The sequence below is a fragment of the Mesoplodon mirus genome (genome assembly GCF_964341445.2).
Source record: "Mesoplodon mirus genome assembly, chromosome: 9".
In the NCBI taxonomy this organism is placed as follows: domain Eukaryota; kingdom Metazoa; phylum Chordata; class Mammalia; order Artiodactyla; family Ziphiidae; genus Mesoplodon; species Mesoplodon mirus.
In genome coordinates, this window is record NC_138985.1 from 36,228,402 (window position 1) to 36,241,457 (window position 13,056).

Consider the following 13,056-nt stretch of genomic DNA (forward strand, 5'->3'; position numbering starts at 1 on the left):
GTGCTATATGCTCATCACCTCACGCTGATTCACAGCACCAGCCTTTGCTCTTTCTATTTCCCCAGCTCGCATCACGTCCAAATTGACTACATTGGTAAGCCTGGAGCAGCTGAGAGCTATGAGGAACCTAGACCAGAGGCCATTACACTAGATCAAGGGGAGTGTCCTCAGATGTGAAAAACAGGTGACACTATCTGCTTAAAAGCTACCCCAAGGTATCTTCTTACTGTGCCACCAGTTACCTTACATAGCATATTTTCTAATAGTAACTAAAATTATAAAGCTAAATATAGGTTCTTCCTGGTTAAAATTAAGTACCAACAAAACTAGAAAGCAAATACAATTGAAATTAGCAACAGCAAAGCAAAGGGACAATAATATCTTTGTGTATCTTGAAAAGTAAATACCTTCTTGCAATATGAACGTGGTTCTAGTGACCAGAAGCTAGTCTTTGAAGCTAGCAGTTCTACCTTCCTTTGTGCTCTGGGGTAATTTACTTTTCTCTTTTTGAACCACAGCAAGATCTTCCTTCACATAGCCCACTCTGACCTCATTTTGGCCTTTACTTGGCAGGAAGACAGTGTTTGCATATCAACTCAACCTTTGTTTCCTTCTTATTAGCCCAAGAAAATTAAAGGTATATCCTTGGCACTCACATGCTTATAAGCCTTAAGCAAACAAGAGCACCAAAATCTTAAGATTTTACATGATTATGAGGTAGTTATCCAAATAATTTAGAATGGACTTGTATCATTTCCTCAGGTTATCATCAAAGTGAACAATCATGATTTAAAACAAATCTACAAGATAGCTTGCTGAGGCCTATTTGAAACACACTCCAAGAGGAGGTAAACATATTCTGATTTGTGGAAATTCAGTCTAAATTTATTTTGGTATTTTCCCCAAGTTTCAAATATATTAAACTAATGCCTTCCTTCTCACCTATATATCCAAGCTGTATTTCCACTACCTTAAACTTTGGTTCCAAATGAAGTAATTTAGGCAAGAAGACAAAGAGATAGGAAGAAAAAACAGAACTAGAGTTCAAGGGCAAAGAAAGGGTCATGAAGAGGAAGAACAAAAGAGAAGATGAAAACAGCCCAAACAGGTGAGCAGGCAATGGGGTTTAGCACTACTCTTTGTGTTTTTTGAAAAATATAATATTGATAACAAACAAATTACAGCTCTTATAAACAGAAACTTCCTTTTAAAATAGATTATATAGGGAATGAGTGCAAAGCAATCAATCAAAAAGGGCACAGTAAGAGAAAGATTTAAGTTGGAGTACACACCTCCAGTGACAGATTAGCTCCAGGAAATATAAAGTCTTTGATCCAAACTAGCTACTAGTAGTTATGAAGAAAAGAAAAATATATATTGGTTAATGTGCTGTTTATGATTTAGTCCTTATGTCTGTATTGATTGTGAATGAAGATGTCACTCAGAAATTGAGTACTACGGATAACATAGTCTTTTAATAAGTAATTGATAATGACATCACTGCACCAATACAGCCTTAAGAAAACTGTTTAATTTTGTTCAAATTCTTTTTCTGGCATTAGGTGAACCAGATCTGACAAAACATGAAACTAAATACCCTGCAAGTTAAGAACTGAATGCTAACATTTCTATTTTTTCTGTCATTGTTCTTAGGAATAAAAAGTGATGAAATACTATGAGGGGGGAAAAAAGAAAACGTTTTACAATTGAGCCAAATAAGTGTAGAGGGTAAAAGTGTATTAATCTCATAACTATGGTGTTTGCATACCCTATATTTAGAGCAAACCAGTCAAAATGTAAAATGGTGATTTGCAATCTTTTAAATAGGGTATAGGAGATGCTGGTTTGGATTTCTGCGTTCTCTCTCTCTCTTTCACCATTTGTGATTTTTTTTTTTTCCTAAACTTGTTTCTAAACATAACTTAGGTCCCCCTACTACCTCACTTGGCCACTAGTTCTGTTGATTTTGAGAAACAGCCTCACTGATAATATCTAGAGTTTAGAATGTGAATAGCTCACAAGAAATACACTGGTGAGCTGTTAAGGTCACAGAATTTATGAACTGTGATTCTTTTTCTCAAATATAAACAGCAAAGCATTTAAAAATTTCATCTGCAATATAAACGGTGGTATTGTTTATTCAGCATGGTAACTTGTACGGTCCACCTTCCAACATGATTCAAGTATTGAAAAATTAGGGAAGAAAAACCTGGAAACCATAATGGTCTTGCTCTAACCACGCTTGGCTCAGGTTGAGAGTGCAAATGAGGGACACCCGCCTCTGGTGGAAATGATGAAGCCAAGAAGAAATCACCAAGGAATCCTGACTTTTCCCACCTAACCTACTAACATTAAGTGGGAGAAGTCAGACTCCAAGACATGATCTAAGAAAGATGGAATGGTGTAACCAACCCCAAAACAACGCCTCATTGCTTTACCAAGATATCTAAATTTCTTAGCTTTAGCATTTCCTCTTAGAAATAAACTTGTACTCTATTGGACTCAATGACATAATACACTGAGAGAGATAACTCAATTAGAAAAAGTTAGATTAGATGTATAAATTAGCTACCACTTAAGTAGTATTTGGCCCTGGAGACTGTTACTAAGAGCATGTGATTAAAAGTTTTACATAAAAGCAAACTCTTATTCTTGGTGGAAGAGAAGAACCAGACAAAACATTTTATTTTACATCTTGATATATTAGTTGTCATTGCAGAAATGACCTTCGAGATAGCCATTAAGCTTCACTGCATTTCTTAATGTCCCTTTGGTTCTATCATAAATTGAGATGATGACATTATGAGAGTATTTATAGAGTTAATATTTTCCAGCTCTCATCTGGGTCCATCTTTCTTTAGATTTCCTTCCCAGTATAAGGAGGAGGCCCATTTAGAATTTGAGAAAACATCCAGACACTTCTTCAAAAAGCTATACTCCTCCTAAATTCATACATTTTTTTTTATTAACAGATGTAAATTTGAAAGGGAAATACCATATACTATAAGCCTTTTGGGAATATTCTGTCTCGTAAGGATGACTTACACTTTTCATTTGAATGGCATGGATGCTGAAAGCTTAAACACAAAACTCATCTGTACTCTAGCTCTGAATCATTCCTTCCGTGAACTCTGCATGCATTTTAATAATAAACACACACATACGTATAGAGCATGTGACCTCACTGGCAGTTATCTGCGATGTCAAGTACTACTGGAGGATAACCAAGAATTGACTGACACATCTTATAGAACTGGAGTTAATTAATAGGTCTACCAATTCCCAATTGTACTACAGGAAACACAAACACAAAATCTGCTTAATACAGCAATAAATGACATACCGTGTGTGGTCATAAGGCATTCACTATACAGCAAGAGTAGTTTTGGAATACAGTATTCAGGAGTTTAAATATTGCTATTAAAATGCTAGAAGAGCAAAACTGGGTCTATTTTCATAATTAGAAGGCTAAACAAGGTTTGTTTTTTTTTTTTTTTTTTTGCAAACTGTTCATCATTATTTAAAAGGAATTGCTAATTTCCTCGTATAAGATCTGAAGCTATTAAATGATGAAGGGAGTCTTGCTTTGTTTCAAAAGTGATGTCGTTACTTCTGTGGCATCCAGCCATCTAGAATGGTAAGTCCATAATTTCTAACAATGGATTTCAACAATCTTGGGGACTCAATGTTAAGACAAAGAGTTATTTTAAAGGAAGAGCACTGCAAAGAAAAAACTGGATGTTAAAATGTCCATGAAGTCATGATAAAAGCAAAAAGCAAAATGTCTTTTTTGTATGATAAAATTATTTGTAATATGTAAAGGCTGGACAGAAGTTTAAAAAGTAAACTATTTCATTATTTTATGTAGAATGGGGCAGGAACAGCAAAGTATACATGCTATTTTTCAACCAGAATATAGGAGAAATATTTGTCTTGGTTCTCTCTGAAAATCCATCCTTGTAAATAAAAGTTACTAAATTCAAACTTCATAAGACCTTATGAACTCTTATCCAACAATCCTGGCCTCAGTACTGATTGTTATTTTATTTCTTATTCTTCCAATCTTTCCATTACCAACATTATTTTCCCAACGGCATGAAGCACATATTGTCTCTTTTTTCTCAACTTCAAAAACAGCATAACTGTTTAAATCCGAGTGTAGTATTTTTAGTACCAATATAGATCAATTTAAAGCAGATTCTCTCTTAGGGCAGCTTAAGCATTGAAAATTAAATTTTATGTTGTCTAGACAAGCCATCGTGATAATATCTTTTCCAGAATTTCCTAGATTGACTGTCTAGACTGCTCCAAATTCCCCCAGGTAATTGCATAATCATTTTCCCTCTGACCCCCTAAACAGTCTGGAACAGTATCTCCCCATGTATAGTTGCCATGCAAATCAAGATCACTGAGCTTCTGAAGGAGGACTTCTCTCAAAGGTTCTGAGTTTTAGGATTTCAGGAAAATACTTGTACGTCAATATCCCACCTTAAGGAGATTGGATAGGAAGCTTTATTTATTTCAGTGGAGGAAATGGCCTCCTTCATTTTCCCGGGTAAATGGCCTGGCTCCAAAAGCTGTATCTCTGCATCCCCCCACCCATCCATAAAGCAGCAATAAAGTAGTTGATGAGATGAGAAGGAAGGAGCTTTGCTAAAGAGCAACTTCAAAAAGAAAAAAAACAAAACTACATTTTGGGGAAAATGGTAAAAATACAGGAACAATATATGATATGTTAATTTAAATGGCCACCAAGATCATCTAAGCTTCAAATTTAAAAATGGAGGAAATTAAGCTAAGTACAGAATGACCTGGCAGCAATGAGAGCCCAGTGCAGTAACATACAACCTCTGATGAATGAGGTACATTTAACAGCAAGGTGATAATTATCACCATAAAACCTGAAACCCCTTTCAGCCTGAGATACATATTTCTATTTTAAAAATGATAATCCACATTTTTTTTCAGTATCTACTACCTATTAGACAACGTTAAACTCTTACAACAACTGTATGAGGTAGAGACCATTCTCATTACCACTTTCTAGAGTAGAAACAAAGACACAAAGAAAGTTAGTAGCTTGCTCCTTATCAAGCATCCAGTACTGAACTGAGGTTGGACCAAAGCCCTGCAGTGTGAGGCCAGGTGACCTGCCTTTAACATTGATGGGATTAGAACTCCCTGAGTTTCTACAGCAAAAAATGTCAGTGGGTCACGCCCCGCTGGGAGGGTTGGAAGGCAGTTGGAGGTAGTAAGTCAATTTCTCATTTGAAACATGTGGACACTGAGAATCACAGAGGTTTGTTTTGTTTTTACATATTATGAGACAGAGTCTCAGAGAGGTTAAGTAATTTTTCCAGTGTTCCACAGCCAGTAAGTTGTCGAACATGATCAGAAGCCAGATCTGTCCCTAAAGCCCATGTCTTTTCCACCAACCTGTGCTTGGAGCTCAGCTGTCCGGACCCCACTGTCTTATACAGCATGATGCCTGGCAGATGTAAAAAGTGCAATACGACATGGGGAAAGTTCTCCAGAGCTGTCTCCAGTAAACAGAGAAGTGAGACCCAATTTTAGGGTGCCTGACTATAGGAAATAGCTGAGAAGGAAAGAAAGAGGGAAAGATTTATCCAGAAGTTACTGAAAAGTTAAGTATGCAAAGTCTCCAGGACCGTGTGCAGGAAATTATTCCTAATTTCATCAATATGAAACAAGTAGTTTAAGTGGAACTGCCCTTCCTTAAAGTTAATTTTTACTTAAAACTCTTGGGTATGTCAGCAAGAACAGTATGCATACTTGTGAAGGAAGGAAGAAGGATGTAGTGGGAGAAGAGGCTGATGAGGGCAAATGTCTATGCCGGTGAGACCTTGGTAAAGGGTTTTTATCTTCCCAGGATCACCAGGAAAGTCATAATAACTGTGTTCAGTCTAGAAACCACATAGCCTCGAAGGTGTCTTCTTATACAAAGAAGGCACAACACAAACTGTTTTGATTTCTAGGTCTTTGGGTTGAAAGAACATATTTGTAACACTTTTGTACCCATTAAGAAAATATAGAGAAAGGCTGTAGAGTTTAAGTTATAAAGAAGTGGCTAACATGTAAATTATATTTTATCTTTAGGATTCCAGAAATATTGTGGGAACAAATTCTTTATCTGTTGAGTATTTCTAAATTCCAGTTTGAAAGAAAATTCTGTCACAAATGATTTTCTCACCACATGAACACTTTTGTTCTTCTTAGGATTTTGTGCCAAAAATTATAAAAGGGCTTATAATTTAAGGCTATTGATAAATCCAATTCATGGAACTGCTTTCCTACTAGTAACGTTTCCTTTAAATACATCCCTAATTGCAAGTTGTACTTAAATTTACCTAACTTTAATTTCCTCACTAAATTTTCTCACTAAAACATCTTGTAGGAGTAATAGACAAATAAACATTTTTTTTCCTTTTTTATACTGACAAAATAAGAGCCCAAAATGTAAAAGCAAAGCCTAGCTAAGCAAGAACATAAATGTGAGTAATTTAGGTCACACATGAGATCAGATCATTGTGCACATGTATGGCATCCTTTCTTAATCCCTGGGCAGAAGAAAACAACTGCGGTGGCAGACACTTCTGGCTAAGGATGGAAATGGAGGGGAAAGCTGGCAATATACAAATGAAGGAGAAAACAGTACACATTCAGCCTGCTGACATCTGCTGCACATGCAAAATGGATTGGACTCTGTAATCCAGAGCGAAAGCAAATGCTTTCTTCCGTCCTTCCTCCTGTTCCACAGTTATTGTTAACTGATGGTCTCATTCTTTTTGCATTCACAGATTAAAATTAATAACGGCATCTGAATTCGAAGTAGGTCCCAATGAATAGCAACTAGAAGCTAAATGAACTGAAGAAATTAGTAATGAAGCATTTGAATAGGAAGGGGTCATGGACAAACACCGTTTTTTAAAAGCCAGCTTTACCTCAGGATGATGTCCAATTTCAACGTAGGTGCAAACCGGATGAAAAGCCCCCGTTCCACAGGCGTACAAGTGAGTCTGATTATAAGCCTTAAGCACCTTGATGAAATTAGCACATTCTTTCTGTAAAACAAAAGGAAAACCAGTGAGTTCTAGTGGTCAGCATGGCTGAAGTATCCTCTAGGGTGCTAGGCATGTTTGAACAGATTTCTTCTGTGTCCTTTCACATAATTTTTAGGGCTTATTATTCTATTGTTTGCTCACATTATTACATGAAATACAGAAGCTGTTTGCTTGCATTATTACATGAAATATAGAAGTTCTTATTTTTTGGGGGGCAAAATACAATATTCTCTTTAATGTTTTTATTAAAACTATAATTTATTTATACAAAAGTGGAATAAAGTTATAGATAAGCAATTATCATATGTGACTTTTCTAGAAATGAGGGAAACAGCAAATTATATGGCTAATTAATGAATTATTTAAATCATAACAATGGTGAAAATTTCAAAAGTCAGCTCTGAGTTTAATTTTGGAAAAGTAAATCAAAAATAAAAGGTAATACAACCTTCTATTAAATATGAATTTGAAACATCATTAGTAACTCATAATGATGGGTAACTGACTTTGAACTTCAGTAGTGCTTCTTACTAGTGAGCTTTATAGACCCTAAGAAGACAAAACCACCTTCTCTTGAAAAAGTCGTTTAACCCCCAAAGACAATTTGGGTATAAGATGAGATAGAGAAGGTGTTAGAGTGTGGGATGTCTAGAGGCTGAAGGGTCTTTATTAGAGTGGCTATAATTAATAAATATTTTCATGCAGTTCACGTACATCCTAAACCCATACGTGCATCCCCTGCTCAATGAGTCATGGATCCCCCAGGTAAAAAACAGTTACTTATAAGAGGGAATTATAGTCATATCTTATTATTATTTATAGAAGTTTAGACATTCCTGCCATTTTATTACCCAAATAAAATGTCACCTAAGAGATAAATGGACAGAGCTCTTTATATTTTTTCTATATACTCTATTATATCTAAAGATCCTGTGAAAGAACATGTAGTTCTACAAACAAATAGGAATCTTAGCCTTTTGTTCCTGTTAAGGAAAGATTTAGGGGAAGAAATCAGACAGTCAAAATATAAACTAGATAATTTTATTGCCAAAGAAATCCAGAGCAGAAAAGACATAATTTTTGCCAACTGTTTTTAAATAGATGAGTCCATATCAATACTGTAAAAATAAAACAATGAAAAGAGAAATTCAAACTATCAAAATATTTTCAAATAAAATGTTATGGTCTATTAACCATACAGAAAATCTTAAAAATTAAATAGAAATTTTAAGTGGAAAATATGAGTTTGTCATGGAATATACAATACCTATTTTTTAATATCCAATTGAGTATTCATATGGTAAATAATAATTACATTGAAAATTATTGTTATTGATCATAGACTTTCTTATACACAGTTTTGTGTTTTTGCCTATTAAACATTTATAAATAAGAGCCAAATATGTAACTAAAAATGCAGATGAAGATCAAAAGCAGACTATACTGCAAGTAACGCTGGCAAACATAACGGTGGATTGGGTTTGTCCTTGCGCCTCTAAGTGTGTAACACTCCCAAAGTCACTCTCTACATGCGACTCTTCAAGTAAAAGCTCAGAATACATTTAGACTTATGTAGTCCGTTGGTGTTTATAACTGAGGTGTTACAATTATTTAAGTACATTTCCACATGATACTTGTATTCTGTGATTGTAGCTGATGATTTTGTTATTAACTTTATTGCCTCCATAAAATAAAGAGCAGACCAAATCTGAGAAGAGTAATTGTTATGTAAATTCAAATACTTGCTTTCCATCATCACTGATTTTTCTAGGATGACATCTGAGGATGACCTATAAACATATCATCCCAAAGGTGAATTACATCTTTTTAAGGAAAAATATGAAACTTGCCAGTTACGACTCCTCATGCTTTCTTATCATATGCTGAGTAGTTTAGGGGAGTAACTAAAATACACATCTAATTTCTCCCACTGTTTTGCTACTTAGATCCTGAATCCTTCTTTTGTCTAGCAAGGTATTATAACATAGAAAATTACACACTGAAATCAACTGATTTTGCAAGTTTCTATGTAGAAAAATTTCCTAGCTTAAAGAGTACATGCATCTTATCCATGTACCACTTTCAACACGCTACACCTTAGACATAACCTTAGATAAGCTCAGATATAACCTAACTTCCAAGACTTTTAGTCACAAACTCCCCATTCTGTAGCGGTTTCTCCTCTTTCCCCAAGAGGATAGGGCATGGATTCTTGGGCAGAGGAAAGAGGCTGTGGACAGGGAAACATCTGACAAACTCATTTATAAGTAAGACATTCATGAGTCTTACCCAAAGGACTTATCTTGTACTCTTAAGAAAATGCAGTCCTTTGGAAATAAGTCATTTTCAGGAAAATGTTTTATGGCACCTCTTTCTTTGAAACATGTAGGTGGTCACATGCTCTGCTCTTACGTACAGACAGCTATCCATGACTATGGACTCAATATTATAGCATTCAAGATTATAAACAACCAGTTCCAGCACCATATGTTGAAATTAAGAAACTGGATGTGCACACACATATTGGTAAGCAAACGGATATTCTAATAAAGAGTAGTGGCACACTCAGATGGATGTATCATTCATTTTAGAAAAGAACAGGGTTTTAGTTTGCCCACAGTCATACCTATAAAGATGTGCAGGCAATTTAAAATACAAACCCAATTTCTCTAATCTCATTACTAACACCTAAGGGCATCCTAGAAATTTGAGAATAGACCCTAGTTCTCTGCAATAAAGGAAAAAAAAGGAAGGAAATATTTCATGAGCAAAGATACTTGTGCATACAAATGAAGGCTATGTCACTTCTGCAACTGTTATGAATTCTAAGATTATAGAATCTGTGGGTTCTTATCTCATAGATTGGGTAACTGATTAGCAATAATTATTGACTGAAAAATTCTCAGGATTCTTGAGAACTAGGGGATTGAGCCACACTGAATATCCTAATTTTATTTTGTTCTCTATTAACTGTCAAAGAAGCACCACTCTAATATGACAACTATTCCTCTACAGAGCTGCTGGAAAAAATCACAGGACTATAGTTGTGAAACCTGGAAAAGGGTTCTACTGAGAATGTTGATAAGGATTCTATCTGTCCTACAAAGCAGCCAGACCCAGCCTACTGGCCTGAGGCCTGGAATGATTTTCCCAGTGAACTTTCCCAGGTGGCAGCAGGTTGTACTGTCTCTGTGCCTCAGGGCTAGCTCAACATTATTTTGAAGTGAAGATTGATGCAAATAGAATGGAGAGAAATTTCTGGGGTTTAGAGCGTATGTTAAGACACTTGAACTGAAACAAAGAAATTGAATGAAATACTTTCAAAATTGGTTTAAAATAGCTGCAAGGAAACTCATCAATAACAATTTAGGAAGAAACAGTGAATTAAAAGAACTGCACAGAGAAGAACCCAAAACTTGAAAGAGACATTGTGAGTAATAACTGTTCTTTAAATAGAAAACCTACATAAAAGAGTATCAATCCCTGTCATTCATTTGCCTTCATTCTCCAGCTTGTTGCTGCCAAGGTTTTTGAGTGTTCCAAAACGGGATATTCATTTTATTTGGAAGCAGCCTGGACATTCCTCTAAAAAAAAAAGGAAGCATGGCAGAAAAAGGAAACACACTTCACACATTTCTGCTCTAGGGAGACAGAAGAAGAGTGTTTCTGACCTTTGCTTGAACCATGACAATTCTTAAAACTCAGAATGTAATGTACTTTTTGGCATTCAACTACTGCACTGCTTTGCTCAGCACTGGTGGATTTACAACATAATAAAGAGAATGTAATCAGTTGAAAATGAATTCATTTTTCAAACCTGGATCCTTTTTGGAATTTAAGTTGATACACACAGACAAGTTTAGCCACGAGTTGGCTTCCCGAGAGTCAGGCAACCACAGTGACCTCTTATTTTACTGAAATGTACTCCAGAACAACAGCATTATAAATTGTTAACTTAGCCTAGTAGTAAAAGTAAAGGCAGTTATAAACCAGCAAACCTAAGGCCACACGTGACGAGCAATGATTCATCATCCTTAGTGACAAACCATTTACACTTATTTTTTAAGAGTTTCTAGCGCCTTCAGGTCAAATGTAGAGAGGAATTACACACAGAGATATTAGCCTGGAAAAATAACTTAGAAAGAAAATGTCTACCCCCAGAAAAGGATATAGAAGCCAAATGCACAGTGATTCAAAAACAAACATTACAAATATGCAGCACTGATTAGACTGTATTACAAAGACTTTTCCCGGACAGTTACAAAAATAAAGTCCATCCATCTGTCAAAACAACTGCTCCATGCATGAAAATTAAAACAGAATAGAGGTGTTTTTAACTAACTTCTGATAATTACACTTTCTATAAAAGAATGTAATTTACCTCCAATTCCAATTACCTCCTTGCATGTTCTTAAATTATGGATGGAGCAGTGAAATTTTACTCTAAATAAAAGAAGAGAAAAGAGGAGAGAAGGCTGTGAAGATGAACAATCTATATTTAACTATATTCAGTTCATGATTAAATCAAACAACTTGTTCTAGTTCAAATATAAATCAGCTCAACATTAATGGATATAGTACAACATTGCCTCAGGTCAGTGAACATTCATTTAAAAAGGAAAAAAGTCTCTATCCCATCAGCAATTTATGTTGAAATATTTTAATGTATAATGTAGCAGCTGGGAAAGCAAAGGAAGCCTTTTCCTATCATGGTGGGTGGATACATTTCTGCATGAAAATCCATTAATAAGCTTAATTCCTGAAGTTAATCTGTTGACTTTCTTTTTCTCTGGTCAATTTATTTGGCAAGCTGGCTGAATAGGAGAATCTTCGTGCCAAAGCAGTAATCCGTGAGATTGTTCCCATCAATCACTTCATCCCTCTCTGTATTTAAGCTGTTCCATGCTTACCTAGCAATAATGTTTTGTCTTTTTTTCTTTTAACACTGTGCTATTACAGCTGTGATCAGATCATCCATAATCATGTCTTCCTAATACCTCAGCATTCACTAAAGGATGTCAGAAATCTCTTCTTCAAAGAGGCATGTCTAATAGAACTAAGACTTAACTGTGTCCTATTTATAGTCTTAGCCATCTAATGTTGAATTTGTGACTTGGAACTTTTTAATATCCACCTGATGAAATAGTGAGTAGCCTGTTCTGTCCATCTGGGGAGACATTTTCCCCTTCCTTTTTAAGAAGAATGATGGTATAATCAAACCAATGGACCTTTCCACTTCAATGTTTTGTTTTGTTTTGATTTCAGAGAATTTTTTTAAACATACTGATTCAACTAGGACAACTAAGATGGCATTACTTCATGGCTAGTTATTTAAGTATCTGAGTCTATTCATATTACTTGAAGTATATCATCTTCAAATCCATGACAATTAGAAAATAAATTCTAACTTGGTTTCAACGATGTGATAGACTAAATGAAGACTCCTGCCCAAGGATACCAAAACATTTTACTTAAATGCTCATTTCAATTAAGCATCCCATTTGACTGGTTTTTCACCTCTGGATTGACTATCTGTTTTGAAGTTCTAGAAATACTGATTAAGATTCTATAAACATTTTTCTTTCAAATTACTTGAAACCTTCAAACATGGTCAAAATTATATGCCTAAGCACTACAGACCATGGTATTAGCAAAAGTTAGCCAATGTGATTCTCTTCTACTATTTAAAGGAGCTTTGAGCAATTTCACTTTGAAATGTCATATGGACCAGAGAAGTTGATAATGTCTACTTTTGGCTTATATTTTATTTTACATTGTGCTATCGATCTAATTAATTATTACATTTGTACCATTCACTGGAGTTATTTGACTGTGGGTGGTCCATACAATATGTACTTAGCATAACCTTTCTTCATCTCATATTCAAATGAATGCAAACAATTGTAAAATACTACACGAAACCAACCTGAATATTTTTTCCTGCCAGATCAGAACTATTATGTAGTCAAAAACC

General features: G+C 35.2%; 1 protein-coding gene across 4 annotated transcripts in view; it reads right to left on the minus strand.

Moving 5' to 3' along the window:
* SEMA3A (semaphorin 3A) overlaps positions 1–13,056 on the minus strand; it is a 504,012-nt gene that overhangs the window by 144,800 nt on the left and 346,156 nt on the right. For all 4 annotated transcript variants that reach the window (XM_082632321.1, XM_082632319.1, XM_082632318.1 and 1 more), the window contains one exon: positions 6,963–7,082. In XM_082632321.1, the coding sequence (XP_082488447.1) occupies positions 6,963–7,082 (120 nt within the window). The remainder of the gene's footprint in view (positions 1–6,962; positions 7,083–13,056) is intronic.